Raw genomic sequence first — 17,381 nt, forward strand, 5'->3', positions numbered from 1 at the left:
CACAGAGATGCTACTTCTGGACCACCTTTACTCTACACACAGAGATGCTACTTCTGGACCACCTTTACTCTACACACAGAGATGCTACTTCTGGATCCCCTTTACTCTACACACAGAGATGCTACTTCTGGATCCCCTTTACTCTACACACAGAGATGCTACTTCTGGATCCCCTTTACTCTACACACAGAGATGCTACTTCTGGATCCCCTTTACTCTACACACAGAGATGCTACTTCTGGATCCCCTTTACTCTACACACAGAGATGCTACTTCTGGATCCCCTTTACTCTACACACAGAGATGCTACTTCTGGATCCCCTTTACTCTACACACAGAGATGCTACTTCTGGATCCCCTTTACTCTACACACAGAGATGCTACTTCTGGATCCCCTTTACTCTACACACAGAGATGCTACTTCTGGATCCCCTTTACTCTACACACAGAGATGCTACTTCTGGATCCCCTTTACTCTACACACAGAGATGCTACTTCTGGATCCCCTTTACTCTACACACAGAGATGCTACTTCTGGATCCCCTTTACTCTACACACAGAGATGCTACTTCTGGATCCCCTTTACTCTACACACAGAGAAGCTACTTCTGGATCCCCTTTACTCTACACACAGAGATGCTACTTCTGGACCACCTTTACTCTACACACAGAGATGCTACTTCTGGACCACCTTTACTCTACACACAGAGATGCTACTTCTGGACCACCTTTACTCTACACACAGAGATGCTACTTCTGGATCCCCTTTACTCTACACACAGAGATGCTACTTCTGGACCACCTTTACTCTACACACAGAGATGCTACTTCTGGATCCCCTTTACTCTACACACAGAGATGTTACTTCTGGATCCCCTTTACTCTACACACAGAGATGCTACTTCTGGATCCCCTTTACTCTACACACAGAGATGCTACTTCTGGATCCCCTTTACTCTACACACAGAGATGCTACTTCTGGACCACCTTTACTCTACACACAGAGATGCTACTTCTGGATCCCCTTTACTCTACACACAGAGATGCTACTTCTGGACCACCTTTACTCTACACACAGAGAAGCTACTTCTGGACCACCTTTACTCTACACACAGAGAAGCTACTTCTGGACCACCTTTACTCTACACACAGAGATGCTACTTCTGGACCACCTTTACTCTACACACAGAGAAGCTACTTCTGGATCCCCTTTACTCTACACACAGAGATGCTACTTCTGGATCCCCTTTACTCTACACACAGAGATGCTACTTCTGGATCCCCTTTACTCTACACACAGAGATGCTACTTCTGGATCCCCTTTACTCTACACACAGAGATGCTACTTCTGGATCCCCTTTACTCTACACACAGAGATGCTACTTCTGGATCCCCTTTACTCTACACACAGAGATGCTACTTCTGGATCCCCTTTACTCTACACACAGAGATGCTACTTCTGGATCCCCTTTACTCTACACACAGAGATGCTACTTCTGGATCCCCTTTACTCTACACACAGAGATGCTACTTCTGGACCACCTTTACTCTACACACAGAGATGCTACTTCTGGATCCCCTTTACTCTACACACAGAGATGCTACTTCTGGATCCCCTTTACTCTACACACAGAGATGCTACTTCTGGATCCCCTTTACTCTACACACAGAGATGCTACTTCTGGATCCCCTTTACTCTACACACAGAGATGCTACTTCTGGATCCCCTTTACTCTACACACAGAGAAGCTACTTCTGGACCACCTTTACTCTACACACAGAGAAGCTACTTCTGGATCCCCTTTACTCTACACACAGAGATGCTACTTCTGGACCACCTTTACTCTACACACAGAGAAGCTACTTCTGGATCCCCTTTACTCTACACACAGAGATGCTACTTCTGGACAACCTTTACTCTACACACAGAGAAGCTACTTCTGGACCACCTTTACGCTACACACAGAGAAGCTACTTCTGGATCCCCTTTACTCTACACACAGAGATGCTACTTCTGGACCACCTTTACTCTACACACAGAGATGCTACTTCTGGACCACCTTTACTCTACACACAGAGAAGCTACTTCTGGATCCCCTTTACTCTACACACAGAGAAGCTACTTCTGGACCACCTTTACTCTACACACAGAGAAGCTACTTCTGGACCACCTTTACTCTACACACAGAGATGCTACTTCTGGACCACCTTTACTCTACACTCAGAGATGCTACTTCTGGACCACCTTTACTCTACACACAGAGATGCTACTTCTGGACCACCTTTACTCTACACACAGAGAAGCTACTTCTGGACCACCTTTACTCTACACACAGAGATGCTACTTCTGGACCACCTTTACTCTACACACAGAGATGCTACTTCTGGATCCCCTTTACTCTACACACAGAGATGCTACTTCTGGACCACCTTTACTCTACACACAGAGATGCTACTTCTGGATCCCCTTTACTCTACACACAGAGAAGCTACTTCTGGACCACCTTTACTCTACACACAGAGAAGCTACTTCTGGACCACCTTTACTCTACACACAGAGATGCTACTTCTGGACCACCTTTACTCTACACATAGAGAAGCTACTTCTGGACCACCTTTACTCTACACACAGAGATGCTACTTCTGGACCACCTTTACTCTACACACAGAGATGCTACTTCTGGATCCCCTTTACTCCACACACAGAGATGCTACTTCTGGACCACCTTTACTCTACACACAGAGATGCTACTTCTGGACCACCTTTACTCTACACACAGAGATGCTACTTCTGGACCACATTTACTCTACACACAGAGATGCTACTTCTGGACCACCTTTACTCTACACACAGAGATGCTACTTCTGGACCACCTTTACTCTACACACAGAGATGCTACTTCTGGACCACCTTTACTCTACACACAGAGATGCTACTTCTGGACCACCTTTACTCTACACACAGAGATGCTACTTCTGGACCACCTTTACTCTACACACAGAGATGCTACTTCTGGATCCCCTTTACTCTACACACAGAGATGCATACAAAGCTCTCTCTTGCCCTCCATTTGGAAAATCTGACCATAATTCTACCCTTCTGATTCTTGCTTACAAGCAAAAAAAAAATAAACTAGGAAGCACCAGTGACTCAGTCAACAAGAAAAGTGGTCAGATCAGAGCAGATGCTAAGCTACAGGACTGTTTTGCTAGCACAGACCGGAATATGTTCTGGGATTCTTCCGATGGCATTGAGGAGGACACCACATCAGTCACTGGCTTCATAAATAAGTGCATCGAGGACGTCGTCCCCACAGTGACTGTACGTACATACCCCAACCAGAAGCCATGGGTTACAGGCAACATCCGCACTGAGCTAAAGGGTAGACGTGCCGCTTTCAAGGAGCGGGACTGTAACCCAGAAGTGACACAAGCATACCAAATGAGCTAAATTACTTCTATGCTCACTTCAAGGTAAATAACACTGAAACATACATGAGAGCATCAGCTGTTCCGGAAGATGGTTTGATCACGCTCTCTGTAGCTGATGTGAGTAAGACATTTAAACAGGTCAACATTCAGAAGGCCGCAGGGCCAGATGGATTACCAGGACGTGTACTCTGGGCATGTGCTGGCCAACTGGCAAGTGTCTTCACTGACATTTTCAACCTCTCCCTGTTGGAGTCTGTAATAGCAACATGTTTCAAACAGACCACCATAGTCCCTGTGCCCAAACACTAAGGTAACCTCCCTAAATGACTACCCCACCCGTAGCACTCATGTCTGTAGCCATGAAGTGCTTTGAGAGGCTGGTAATAGGTCACATCCAACACCATTATCCCAGAAACCCTAGACCAACTCCAATTTGCATACCGCCCAAACTGATCCACAGATGATGTAATCTCTATTGTACTCCACACTGCCCTTTCCCACCTGGACAAAATGAACACCTATGTGAGAATGGTATTCATTGACTACAGCTCAGCGTTTAACACCATAGTGCCCTCAAAGCTCATCACTAAGCTAAGGACCCTGGGACTAAACACCTCCGTCTGCAACTGGATCCTGGACTTCCTGAAGGGCCGTCCCCCCCAGGTAGTGAAGGTAGGAAACAACATCTCCACTTCGTTGATCCTCAACACTGAGGCCCCACAAGGGTGCGTGCTCAGCCCCCTCCTGTACTCCCTGTTCACCCATGACTGCGTGGCCAAGAACGCTTCCAACTCAATCATCACGTTTGCAGACAACACAACAGTAGTAGGCTTGATCACCAACAACGACGAGACAGCCTATATGGAGGCACTCGGAGTGGAGGCACTCGGAGTGTGGTGTCAGGAAAACAACCTCTCACTCAACATCAACAAAACAAAGGAGATGATCGTGGACTTCAGGAAACAGCAGAGGGAGCACCCCCTTATCCACATCGATGGAACAGTAGTGGAGAAGGTTGAAAGCTTTAAGTTACTTGGCGTACACATCACAAACAAACTGAAATGGTCCACCCACACAGACAGTGTGGTGAAGAAGGCACAACAGCGCCTCTTCAACCTCAGGAGGCTGAAGAAATTTGTCTAGTCACCTAAAACCCTCACAAGATTTTACAGATGCACAATTGAGAGCATCCTGTCGGGCTGTATCACCACCTGGTAAGGCAACTGCACCTGACCTCAATCCTATAGAAAATTTGTGGGCAGAACTGAAAAAATGTGTGCGAGCAAGGAGGCCTACAAACCTGACTCAGTTACACCAGCTCTGTCAGGAGGAATGAGCCAAAATTCACCCAACTTATTGTGGGAAGCTTGTGGAAGGCTACCCGAAACGTTTGTCCCAAGTTAAACAATTTAAAGTCAATGCTACCAAATACTAATTGAGTGTATGTAATCTTCTGACCCACTGGGAATGTGATGAAAGAAATTAAAGCTGAAATAAATCTTTCTCTCTACTATCATTCTGACATTTCACATTCTTAAAATAAAGTGGTGATCCTAACTGACCTAAAATAGGGAATTGTTACTAGGATTAAATGTCAAGAATTGTGAAAAACAGTTTAAATGTATTTGGCTAAGGTGTATGTAAACTTCCGACTTCAACTGTACATACTGTATTCTATACCATCCATTGCCGCTGGGCCATCACTCATCCATATATTTTTATGTACATATTCTCATTCACCCCTTTAGATTTGTGTGTATTAGATAGTTGTGTTGGGGAATTGTTAGATTTTGTGGTAGATATTACTGCGCTGCCGGAACTAGAAGCACAAGCATTTCGCATCTGCTAACCATATGTATGTGACCAATATAAATGTATTTGATTTGAGAATTAAGTCCCAAGCCGTTGCAGCTTTCAGGAGTCGCCTGTGTTACAATGAGTTGTCTTTCAATTCAGTTCATACAATAAGTGTTAAAATATATTAGAACGTTTTCCCCACATGTAGCTATCTATTTCCATTATCACTACCAGTCTGTACCATGTAGTTAACGCTCCACACTGAGGCGCTGTGCTGTGTTTGTGGGCTTGCCACCCGCTGAAACAAACAGAAGGAAAATGCGGAAGTGAAATTACGAGTGGATTAGTTTTTTTGTAACCACTATTCTTTCCTCGTGGAGGAAACAACCAGCTGAATTGCCAAGTCGTTATCAGTCACCTTAAAATGTCTAAACAACAGTCGCTTCACTATTACAGACTACAAAGGGAAGCACAGCCGAGAGCTGCCCAGTGACACGAGCCTCCTTGACGAGCTAAATTACTTCTATGCTTTCTTCGAGGCAAGTAACACTGAAACATGCATGAGAGCATCAGCTGTTCCAGATGACTGTGTGATCACTCTCTCCGCAGCCAATGTGAGTAAGAAGTTTAAACAGGTCAACATTCACAAGGCCGCAGGGCCAGACGGATTACCAGGACGTGTAATCCAATGCATCTGCTGGCCAACTGGCAAGTGTCTTCACTGACATTTTCAACCTCTCCCTGTTTATTGAGACCAGGGACATCAACAGGGACATCGGCTGGGACATCAGCTGGACATCAGCTGGGACATCAACAGGGACATCAGCTGGGACATCAACAGGACATCAGCTGGGACATCAACAGGGACATCAACTGGGACATCAACAGGACATCAGCTGGGACATCAACAGGACATCAGCTGGGACATCAACAGGACATCAACTGGGACATCAACAGGACATCAACTGGGACATCAACAGGACATCAGCTGGGACATCAACAGGGACATCAGCTGGGACATCCACAGGGACATCAGCTGGGACATAGCTGCAGGCACCAACAGGGACATCAGCTGGGACATAGCTGTAGGCACCAACAGGGACATCAGCTGGGACATAGCTGCAGGCACCAACGGGGACATCCGCTGGGACATAGCTGCAGGCACCAACGGGGACATCAGCTGGGACATAGCTGTAGGCACCAACAGGGACATCAGCTGCAGGCACCAACAGGTACATCAGCTGGGACATGAACAGGGACACCAGCTGCAGGCACCATCTTTCCCGAGAAAGTAGCAAGGTCACAATAACCAGCCTGCTCCTTCAAATATAATGGGTTTGACTGGGTGGCTTTACTTGGCTCATCGCGCTCTAGCGACTCCTTGTGGCGAGCCGGGCGCCTGCAGGCTGACTTCGGTTGTCAGTTGAACGGTGTTTCCTCCGACACATCGGTGCAGCTGGCTACCGGCTTAATCAGGTGGGTGTTAAGAAGCGTGGTTTAGCAGGTCATGTTTCAGAGAACGCATGACTCAACCTTCGCATCTCCCCAGCCCGTTGGGGAGTGGCAGCGATGAGACAAGATCGTCATTGGATATCAGGAATTGAGGAGAAAAGGGGGGTAACATATATATATTTAAACACATAGTTGACAAAGTTACAAAAGAGCAAAATGAGAATCTGTAAATAACTAGGTAAGATAATCAAGTGAGAGTGGTGTGGAGCATTCCTCAAATAATTTGGCAGAAACATCTTTGTTTTGGTGACGGTCTTAGTTTGCCACAAAACCACCACTGACACGACCACTGCTTACAGCTGCTGCTGAGAAACCAGGGGAGGCTGAAGTAATTCTGAACAAGCCAATTAACCCACTCTTCCCCAGGTTGCCGTCAGTGTAAATAATAATTTGTTCTATACTTAGTAAAAAAATAAAGTCGGTACCTTGTAGTTAACTCTCCCTCCACATAGAGGCGCTGTGGCTTTTGGCTTGCCACCCGCTGATACAGGCGGAAGTGAGCTTACGAGTGGACTTTTCTTTCTTGTGAACAACGTTCTTTCTTTGTGGAAGAAGCTACCAGCTGAATAGCTAACTAGCTACCAGTCAACTTAAAATGTCTAAACAACAGTTGTTTCGTGTGTTTTTAAATGAGTGCTTAACTGCGGCTGCTGTAGAGATTTTCGGTGCAGTTGAGAAAACGGTAGTGAAGTACCAGGAGGAGAATGATCGGCTACGGAGACTGCTGCGGATCACACCGGAGGTTAAACTATGTAGAACAGGTACGTCTGTACAGTGCATTCGGAAAGTATTCAGACCCCTTCAATATTTCCACATTAGGTGAAAAATCTGTCCATGTGTGTTTGAGCACTTAAACCTCATGTCTCCTGTAATTGCTGGAGATAAGAGCGTCTGCTAAATGACAAACATTTCAAGTGTAATGCATTGTACTTTTGGAGTCCATTTCTTATTGTAAATAAGAATATAATATGTTTCTGAACCCTTCTACATTAATGTGTATACTACTATGATTGTGGATAATCATGAATAATGAGCTTAATGTGTGTAATGAATATGGGATCAAATACGACACTTCTGACTACTCTAATACGCTAGGTTAACTTATCCAAATGCTTCTGACTAATTCACATTGGGGGACTAGATACATAAAAGTGCTTTGATTTCTAAATGGTAAAACGGATATTATGAACATTTGATCTCAAATCCCAAATTCTGGAGTACAGAGACACATTTGTTAGTTTCACTGTCTAAATAAATACATAAGGGAGTGTAAACCTCTGCTCCTTCCCTCCAGACTCCCTGCAGCTCTCTGTCTCTGAAGAGGAGGTTCCCCCTGAGCAGCAGCACTGTGAGCAGGAATGGAGCCCCAGTCTGGGACAGAAGGACCCAGAGACCAAACAGATTAAAGAGGAACAGGAGGAAGTCAGGACCAGTCAGGAGGAAGAGCAGCTTCAAGGGCTCGTTGATACCAAAGACTCCATATTCACTACTTCCTGTGTGAAAAGTGAATGTGATCTGGAGAACCCATGTCAAGAAGCCGTACTAGCTGAACACCCAACTCTCAGTCCACTGAAAACATCTAAACTACAGTTGTTCTGTGTGTTTTTAAATCAATGTTTAACGGTATCTGCTGCTGTGGAGATTTTCGGTGCAGTTGAGAAAACGGTAGTGGAGTACCAGGAGGAGAATGATCTGCTACGGAGACTGCTGCAGAGGACACCAGAGATACAACTATGTAGAATAGGTTAGTATGTAGATATAATACCTAGCTAGCTACGGTTCTACTTAGTTAATAAACTGTTTCTGGTAACAGGGATCTCCATCGCATCCATTTTTAAAGAACAGTTTATAATATAGCTAAGATTCACCAGGCATAACTAAAAAGTTATCTGTCAGGAAATGATCATTGAAATAGCTTATATAGCACAGCCTTTCTGACTCCAATGCATTTCATTAGAGACGGTGAGTATGTTTACGTTCACACTAGTAATTCCATATTATATTGACGGCAGTAGGCTGAGTACGACATCGGTCCTGTTGACCCCTGACTCTGCTCATCTTCAACGCTGTGAGGTCATAATAGAAGTAAGCATTAGAGGTCGACCTCTACTAAGTGTGACAGTATAGACTTTACGTCCGTCCCCTCGCCCCCACCTGGGCGCTAACTAGCTAGCCAGCCATTTCACATCGGCTATATTAGCATACGGTGATCAAAACATCTAGTTTTCTGAGAAATCTTTCAGATTATTAGGACGTGTACAAGCTTTATTAAAATATCAAGTTTGGGAGCAGTAAAACTATTTATCTGTATCGTACATTATTTTAGCTCCTGATATTATTTAGGATCAATGCCAATAAAGACATTTTCAATTAAAAAATCGTTGAGATCTATAATTCACATTTGTGATTCAAGTGTTCTATTTAATTGTGTGGTATATAAATAACATCTGCTCCTCCTCTCCTTCCCTCCAGACTCACTGCAGTTCTCTGTCTCTGAAGAGGAGGTTCCCCCTGAGCAGCAGCACTGTGAGCAGGAGTGGAGCCCCAGTCTGGGACAGAAGGATCCAGAGACCAAACAGATTAAAGAGGAACAGGAGGAAGTCAGAACCAGTCAGGAGGGAGAGCAGCTTCAAGGGCTCAAAGACTCCATATTCACTACTTCCTGTGTGAAAAGTGAATGTGATCAGGAGGACCCACTTCAGTCCTTGACTCTTCCCCAAACCCAGACTGTGGAGAACAGAGAGAGTGACTCTAAACCAGTGGATCTGAACCCTTTTGTCACTGTGACCCACATTAAGGGTCTCAACATTCCCTGTGACCCTCCAGATAATCAAAACAATGCCTCCAGCCACAGTTCAGCTGAAAGCAGTGACACAGTACGACTTGACAGTAGCCCACCATTGGATCCCAGTCCACCATTAGATCCCAATCCACCATTAGATCCCAGTCCACCATTGGATCCCAGTCCACCATTGGATCCCAGTCCACCATTGAAGAAACACTGTTCCAAACCCAACACCACAGCTAGAAAAACTCACCACTGCCGTGACTGTGGTGCAACATTTGCTCTGAAAGCTGACCTGCAGAGACATGTGACTCTCTTCAGTAAGATACCCAGTGAATGTAGTTCCTGCCAAAAACGCTACAACTCCACCTGTAAACTGAAGGCCCATGTCCGACTCTGTCACAGTGGTAAACCCCTCACCTGCCCTGTTTGTGGAAAGACCTTCAAACACAAAGGAGATCTGTCCAATCACATGAGGATTCACACAGGAGAGAAACGATTTATCTGTGGTGACTGTGGGAAAAGCTTCAATCGGAAGGAGACCTTAACTACGCACAAACTGACTCACGCCAAAGAGAAACCATTTAGCTGTGGTGACTGTGGGAAAAGCTTTATTCGGAAGGTGCATCTAACTGAACATCAACTGACTCACACAGGAGAGAAACCATTCACCTGTGATGACTGTGGGAAGAGATTTATTCAGAAGAGGGACTTAAGGAGACATATACTGATTCACACAGGAGAGAAACCATTCACCTGTGGTGACTGCGGGAAAAGCTTCAATCGGAAGCAGACCTTAACTACGCACAAACTGACTCACACCAAAGAGAAACCATTTAGCTGTGGTGACTGTGGGAAGAGCTTTATTCGGAAGGTGAGCCTAACTGAACATAAACTGACTCACACAGGAGCGAAACCATTTAGCTGTGGTGACTGTGGGAAGAACTTTATTCGGAAGGTGAGCCTAACTGAACATAAACTGACTCACACAGGAGAGAAACCATTTGTCTGTGGTGACTGTGGGAAAAGCTTCAATCGGATAGGGCACCTATCTGAACATAAACTGACTCACACAGGAGAGAAACCATTTAGCTGTGGTGAATGTGGGAAGAGCTTTATTCAGAACAGGGCACTAAGTAGACATATACTGACTCACACAGGAGAGAAATCATTTAGCTGTGGTGACTGTGGGAAGAGCTTTATTCAGAAGTGGGACCTAAGTAGACATATGCTGATTCACACAGGAGAGAAACCATTTAGCTGTGTTGACTGCGGGAAGAGCTTTATTCTGAAAGGGGACCTAAGAAGACATATGCTGATTCACACAAGAGAGAAACCATTCTCCTGTGGTGACTGTGGGAAAAGCTTCAATCGCAAGCAGACCTTAACTACACACAAACTAACTCACACCAGAGAGAAATCGTGTAGCTGTGGGGACTGTGGAAAAAGCTTCAATCGGAAACATCATGGCTGCTCAGTCTGTGATAAAATATTAATTCAGAAGACTAATCTGCTAACACGTGAAAAACAACCACAAAGAAAGTGAATGAGGACACAGAGAGAAGACTAAGAGAGTATTGAGATACACCTGTGGACCAACTGAGGACATAGACACAGAGGGGACTAAGAGAGTATTGAGATACACCCAAGATCCCCTGTGGACCAACTCTAACTGGTCCTCCTGATCCTGCTCAGTCCAATGTCACAGTAATTATATAATGGGACTGTTGTCTGAACCTAACAGGCAATGTTGCTACTCTGTGTATGAAATGGACAATTTGCAGTTCCGACAACCACCAGTTTTTAGGTGAACAACTGGGAGATGATGTAGGAGAGTTGTGATCACTCAATGTCGTAGACAGATCTGTAGATACAAGATGTCCAGATCTGATGCAGGGTTTCCAATAGGCTGCCTGTTGGTGGTTTAATATGGCCCAAGTTTTCATGTGTAAATAGATTTACAGTACCAAGGGTTTTTCTTTATTTGTACTATTTTCTACATTGTACAATAAGTAGCCACCCAGGTGTATCCGATCTCAAGAAATTGTAGAAAACATCCCCCTTATGTAATCAATGTGAGCATTACTTAACCAGGGGATTAGTGATTGGATAAGGGGGATGTTTTGTAACCAGGGGAGTAGTGATTGGATAAGGGGGGTTGTAACCAGGGGAGTAGTGATTGGATAAGGGGGATGTTTTGTAACCAGGGGAGTAGTGATTGGATAAGGGGGGTTGTAACCAGGGGAGTAGTGATTGGATAAGGGGGATGTTTTGTAACCAGGGGAGTGGTGATTGGATAAGGAGGGGTTGTAACCAGGGGAGTAGTGATTGGATAAGGGGGATGTTTTGTAACCAGGGGAGTTGTGTTTGGATAAGGGGGATGTTTTGTAACCAGGGGAGTTGTGTTTGGATAAGGGGGGTTGTAACCAGGGGAGTAGTGATTGGATAAGGGGGGTTGTAACCAGGGGAGTAGTGATTGGATAAGGGGGGTTGTAACCAGGGGAGTAGTGATTGGATAAGGGGGATGTTTTGTAACTAGGGGAGTAGTGAGTGGATAAGGGGGTATTCCTGTATTGTGTGAATCAGATTTAACTGGTTGAGGGAGGAGTTTATCAGCGAGGCTGGACTGTATATAAGTCATTGTTGGCAAGTCATTTTTCTTTGTCTGCAGACGGCCTGTTTTTAGAACCTCTTTCTCTCTGGGGCCTTTTTCCTAAATATTCTACTGCTGTATTTTGTTGTTGTTAACTTGTTAACTTGTTATCCACACATGCAGGGTCATATAATTAGTATTTTTCTTTAGGAGGAACGGGATTGTGTTTCCTGGAGGTGGAGAGTTGGGGAGACCATAGGATGTGTAGACTGATTATAAAGGGCTTTGCTTGAATAAATACTGGCTGTGCATTTCCTCTTGAGGGGCCACCGACCCAAATAGACCAGAGGGTATCCTCTTTGTTCCTGTGTTGGGTTCATGCTTTGGGGTGTGTATGAAAATGTCTCAGCATGACGAGGTGAGTATACCTCTTTCGTCTCGTGGGACACTAGGTCCCATTACGGTGAGGAACTCCAGGTCCACAGGTGAAAGGTTTGTGGAGCACTAAGCTATTAAAAACTAAAGTATTTATTTAATAAGTTGCAGAGCTGAGAAATTATACTCTCCATGAACTTCTGGTGTTATTGCCCTAGGAGATCGTGATGAACTTCGACCCCTGAGCTGACGTCCCGCTGAGTGGTTGTCATCCATCAATCTGTCCTGTGTCAATCTGGGGAAAATAATATTCTGAGGTCATGACAACGATGAGGAAACAACTTTGAGAGCAACGTACTCCCTACAACACCGCTTGCTACGACACATTCTGACAGAGGCCAGTTTTGATGACTTACTACTTGCACAACGATGTCATATGGCTCAGCAAAGGCAGGGTTTTGGTACGCTTTTGGACCAAAGCTTTCTTATCAGAGCAAAAGAGTGACGAGGCAACTCTCGTCCCCTGCCTCAGATGGAAAAGGTGTTCACCCGCCGCTCTACCCTCGGGCGGGTGAAATCCTCGAAATGATCCAGCGCCGCTTCTCCTTCTCCCCACACGGCGTTGTCCCACTCCAGGGCTTTCCCCGAGTGGCACGAGAAGAGGGCGGACACCGTCTCACGGCCCGAAGGAGCCGGTGGACGGTTACCAGGTAGACATCAAGCTGCAACAGGAAACCCTGGCAGCGTGCAGCCGTCCCATCGTACTCCCGCGGAAGGGCGAGACGAATCCCACTAGGACCGGGTGAAGGGGGGGGGGGGGGGCGAGTAGTGGAGATCCTGGTGGTGCTGGTGGAGGCGCTGGAGGAACTCCCTCTCTCCATGCTGTCCATGGTGAGGTCGTGATGGTGGAGCATCGCTGCGTGTTCCTGGACGCGCTCCTCAACCCCTATACCAGCGGTACCTGTTCCTGCTGACTTCATATAGATGGGGTGTGGAATTCTGTAAGGGGTGCATAACTGGTAGCAGGGAAGTCGGATGCAGGAGAGCAGAACTGGGTAATAACCGGAGCAGTTTAATTATCAAAACCACCGGCATCCAGAATAACAAGGTGTGGGTACAAAACCCGTCGCGCTCCAGTCAAAATGTGCACAAGCACTTACAACAGGATACTCTATCCGTTCTTTCCTAGTTCGCGTTTGCAGCCTTTGCAGCTGTTGTTGCTAACTCAACGGCTAGGAGGTATCACTTCTGTATCACTCCTGTATCACTTCTGTATCACTTCTGTATCACTTCTGTATCACTCCTGTATCACTTCTGTATCACTTCTGTATCACTTCTGTAGTGAATAATAGTTCAAAGTTCATACCATTCGCAACCAAAGCTCACGCTGAGGTTGGCTTAGTTCTGTAGTTGACACGTTAGTGCTTTTAACGCAGAGACTGCAGACCTCACGTACTTGGAACAGGAGGTTACATTTTCAGTCAAGGCTTTATATAGTGGAGAAGAAGGGGGTGTTTGAAAAGTTTTATAACCCATGTCTCTTCACAGGGGCGGGCCACTGATTGAGCAGAGCCCTAACCTAAACGCAAATCTCTCATTTTGGAAGCTAAGATTACATTTAATCTCTTCACCAATCATTGTATATTCAAACATTTAAATTGAACAACAATTCCATGTGAATCCGATAACTACAATGTACAGACTTTCCACTGTAGAGTTTGTCATCCTATCATTGATGAGAATGTCCCAGATGACAACCGAACTGACATCATATTCATTAAGTACCACCGCATATGTTCAATTGGTCAGATTAACAGAATATAGTTCATTTCCCCCCCACCTTCTGATGTTCCCAGAATCTCTATGTTAACCAAGGGGGTTTTCAAATTTCACATCAGTAGGGTAGGGAGAGGAAAAAGGGGGGGAAGAGGTATTTATGACTGTCATAAACCTACCCCCAGGCCAACATCATGACAACGGTAATGTCAAATTAGCATTTTTTTGGTTTTAATCCAGAAGCAAAAGTATCTAGATCCTCTGGAGAGATTCTAATTGTGGTTTCCAAAGAAAACATGAATCATCAGCGTACAATGACAATTAAGTTTTTGCCACGGATTTCTAATCCCTTAATATTATTGTTTGATCTCATTTTAACAGCTAACATTTTGATGGCAATAATAAATAGATATGCCGATAGTGGACAACCTTGTTTTACTCCTCTAGATCTGATAGAGCCGGAGACACCCAGCCCTGAGAGGATTGAGAGGATCTGGGCTGGGCGTCTCCGGCTCTATCAGATCCTCTCCATCCTCTCAGGGCTGGGCGTCTCCGGCTTTATCAGATCCTCTCCATCCTCTCAGGGCTGGGCGTCTCCGGCTCTATCAGATCCTCCTCTCCATCCTCTCAGGGCTGGGCGTCTCCGGCTCTATCAGATCCTCTCCATCCTCTCAGGGCTGGGCGTCTCCGGCTCTATCAGATCCTCTCCATCCTCTCAGGGCTGGGCGTCTCCGGCTTTATCAGATCCTCTCCATCCTCTCAGGGCTGGGCGTCTCCGGCTTTATCAGATCCTCTCCATCCTCTCAGGGCTGGGCGTCTCCGGCTCTATCAGATCCTCTCCATGTCTAGACACCCTCGGGATTGTGTGTTAGTCAAGGAGTGCTTCGTTTGGGGAAGTCACTCAGTAAAGGGACGGGAGGAGGGATGGGGTCTGTGTTCACGTTTAATAATACAGGTTGCATGACAAGCTCCCGCACGGCGGGACGTTTTTCTTCTGAGTTTTGTATGACAGCAACAATTTGCTCTAAAATAAGAAATGCCACATAGTGACAGAGCACAGAGTAGACCACAGAGTAGACCACAGAGTAGACCACAGAGTAGACCACCAGAGTAGACCAGGTGGAATAAAGATGGTCAGCTGGAACTGTAACGGCTTAGGGCATGTGGTGAAACGAGGAGGTTTTCTCTCATCTTAAATCACTGGGCGCTGACATAGTGCTTCTTCAAGAAACTCATATTAAACACTCCGCTCGGGCCAAGCTACGAGTCGGCTGGATCGGTCAGATATACCAGTCTAACTTTGATGCAAAAGCGAGAGGGGTAGCGATCCTGATATGGAAAAACATTCCTTTGGTTTACTCATCCTCCATTTCAGATCCTAATGTTCGGTATATTTTTGTGGCTGGTACACTGAATTCGATACCAATAACCGTGGTCAATTTATATGGACCCAACTTCGATGATCCATTATTTTTTCAAAGGGTATTTAAGGCCATACCAAATATCTCGGATTCAAGTGTTATTGTTGGAGGGGACTTTAACTGAATCTGTGGAAAGAACTGAAAACTGCTGTTCACAAATGCTCTCCATCCAACCTCACTGAGCTCGAGCTGTTTTACAAGGAGGAATGGGAAAAAATTTCAGTCTCTCGATGTGCAAAACTGATCGAGACATACCCCAAGCGACTTACAGCTGTAATCGCAGCAAAAGGTGGCGCTACAAAGTATTAACTTAAGGGGTCTGAATAATTTTGCACGCCCAATTTTTCAGTTTTTGATTTGTTAAAAAAGTTTGAAATATCCAATAAATGTCGTTCCACTTCATGATTGTGTCCCACTTGTTGATTCTTCACAAAAAAATACAGTTTTATATCTTTATGTTTGAAGCCTGAAATGTGGCAAAAGGTCGCAAAGTTCAAGGGGGCCAAATACTTTCGCAAGGCACTGTACATTCGGCTCAGTCTCTGGCTACAAGATAAACTGCCAAAAAGCGAATTGACGCCGATATCACGGCCTGTGGATATGCATTTTCTGCAAAGTTCACAAGCCTTGGCATTGTAGTGACAAGAGACCTTTATCAGCTATTGAAAGCGAATTGGGACATGAACATTTATCAGCTTAAACAAAATATAGATTTTTGGAAAACTCTGCCTATGTCCTTTGTTGGTCATAGAAACGCTATTAAAATGGTTGTCCTACCCAGGTTTCTTTACCTCTTCAAATGTCTACCCAATTTCATACCACAAAGCTATTTTAAGAATCTGGATTCAATAGTAACTCCATTTTTATGGGATAACAAGGCAGCCAGAATTTCAAAGAAGCATTTATGCAAGTACAAGATAGAGGGGGGCTTTGGCCTTCCTCACTTTAAACTGTATTATTGGGCTGCTAATCTGGACATTGTGTCTTTCTGGAGGGAAAGTTTACCTGCGATGAGACAGAAGGATATGCCTTCATGGCTTTTGATTGAGCAGGCCTCTTGTCAATGTTCCTCACTCCCTGCACTTGTTAATAAATCAAATCAAATCAAATTTTATTTGTCACACATACACATGGTTAGCAGATGTTAATGCGAGTGTAGCGAAATGCTTGTGCTTCTAGTTCCGACAATGCAGTAATAACCAACAAGTAATCTAACTAACAATACCAAAACTACTGTCTTATACACAGTGTAAGGGGATAAAGAATATGTACATAAGGATATATGAATGAGTGATGGTACAGAGCAGCATAGGCAGGATGGTAGGCAGTAGATGGTATCGAGTACAGTATGTACATGAGGTGAGTATGTAAACAAAGTGGCATAGTTAAAGTGGCTAGTGATACATGTATTACATAAGGATACAGTCGATGATATAGAGTACAGTATATACGTATGCATATGAGATGAATAATGTAGGGTAAGTAACATTATATAAGGTAGCATTGTTTAAAGTGGCTAGTGATATATTTACATAATTTCCCATCAATTCCCATTATTAAAGTGGCTGGAGTTGAGTCAGTGTCAGTGTCAGTGTGTTGGCAGCAGCCACTCAATGTTAGTGATGGCTGTTTAACAGTTTGATGGCCTTGAGATAGAAGCTGTTTTTCAGTCTCTCGGTCCCAGCTTTGA

The 17,381-nt window shown here is 44.9% G+C and overlaps 2 protein-coding genes across 3 annotated transcripts in view; one reads left to right on the forward strand and one right to left on the reverse strand.

Annotated features, from left to right (window-relative positions):
* LOC110531367 overlaps positions 1-17,381 on the reverse strand; it is an 83,398-nt gene that overhangs the window by 6,041 nt on the left and 59,976 nt on the right. The window lies entirely within an intron of this gene.
* Positions 7,203-12,462, forward strand: LOC110531369 (zinc finger protein 678-like). 2 transcript variants are annotated; one of them, XM_036987198.1, is made up of 4 exons: positions 7,204-7,502; positions 8,036-8,485; positions 9,214-10,014; positions 10,267-12,462. In XM_036987198.1, exons 1-4 carry the CDS (start codon positions 7,337-7,339, stop codon positions 11,070-11,072), a joined length of 2,223 nt encoding a protein of 740 aa, XP_036843093.1. In that variant the 5' UTR covers positions 7,204-7,336; the 3' UTR covers positions 11,073-12,462. The 2 variants fall into 2 exon arrangements, with proteins under 2 accessions (XP_021470234.2, XP_036843093.1); XM_021614559.2 differs by having other exon boundaries at positions 7,203-7,502; positions 9,214-12,462.

This window comes from Oncorhynchus mykiss, chromosome 9 (genome assembly GCF_013265735.2).
Source record: "Oncorhynchus mykiss isolate Arlee chromosome 9, USDA_OmykA_1.1, whole genome shotgun sequence".
In the NCBI taxonomy this organism is placed as follows: domain Eukaryota; kingdom Metazoa; phylum Chordata; class Actinopteri; order Salmoniformes; family Salmonidae; genus Oncorhynchus; species Oncorhynchus mykiss.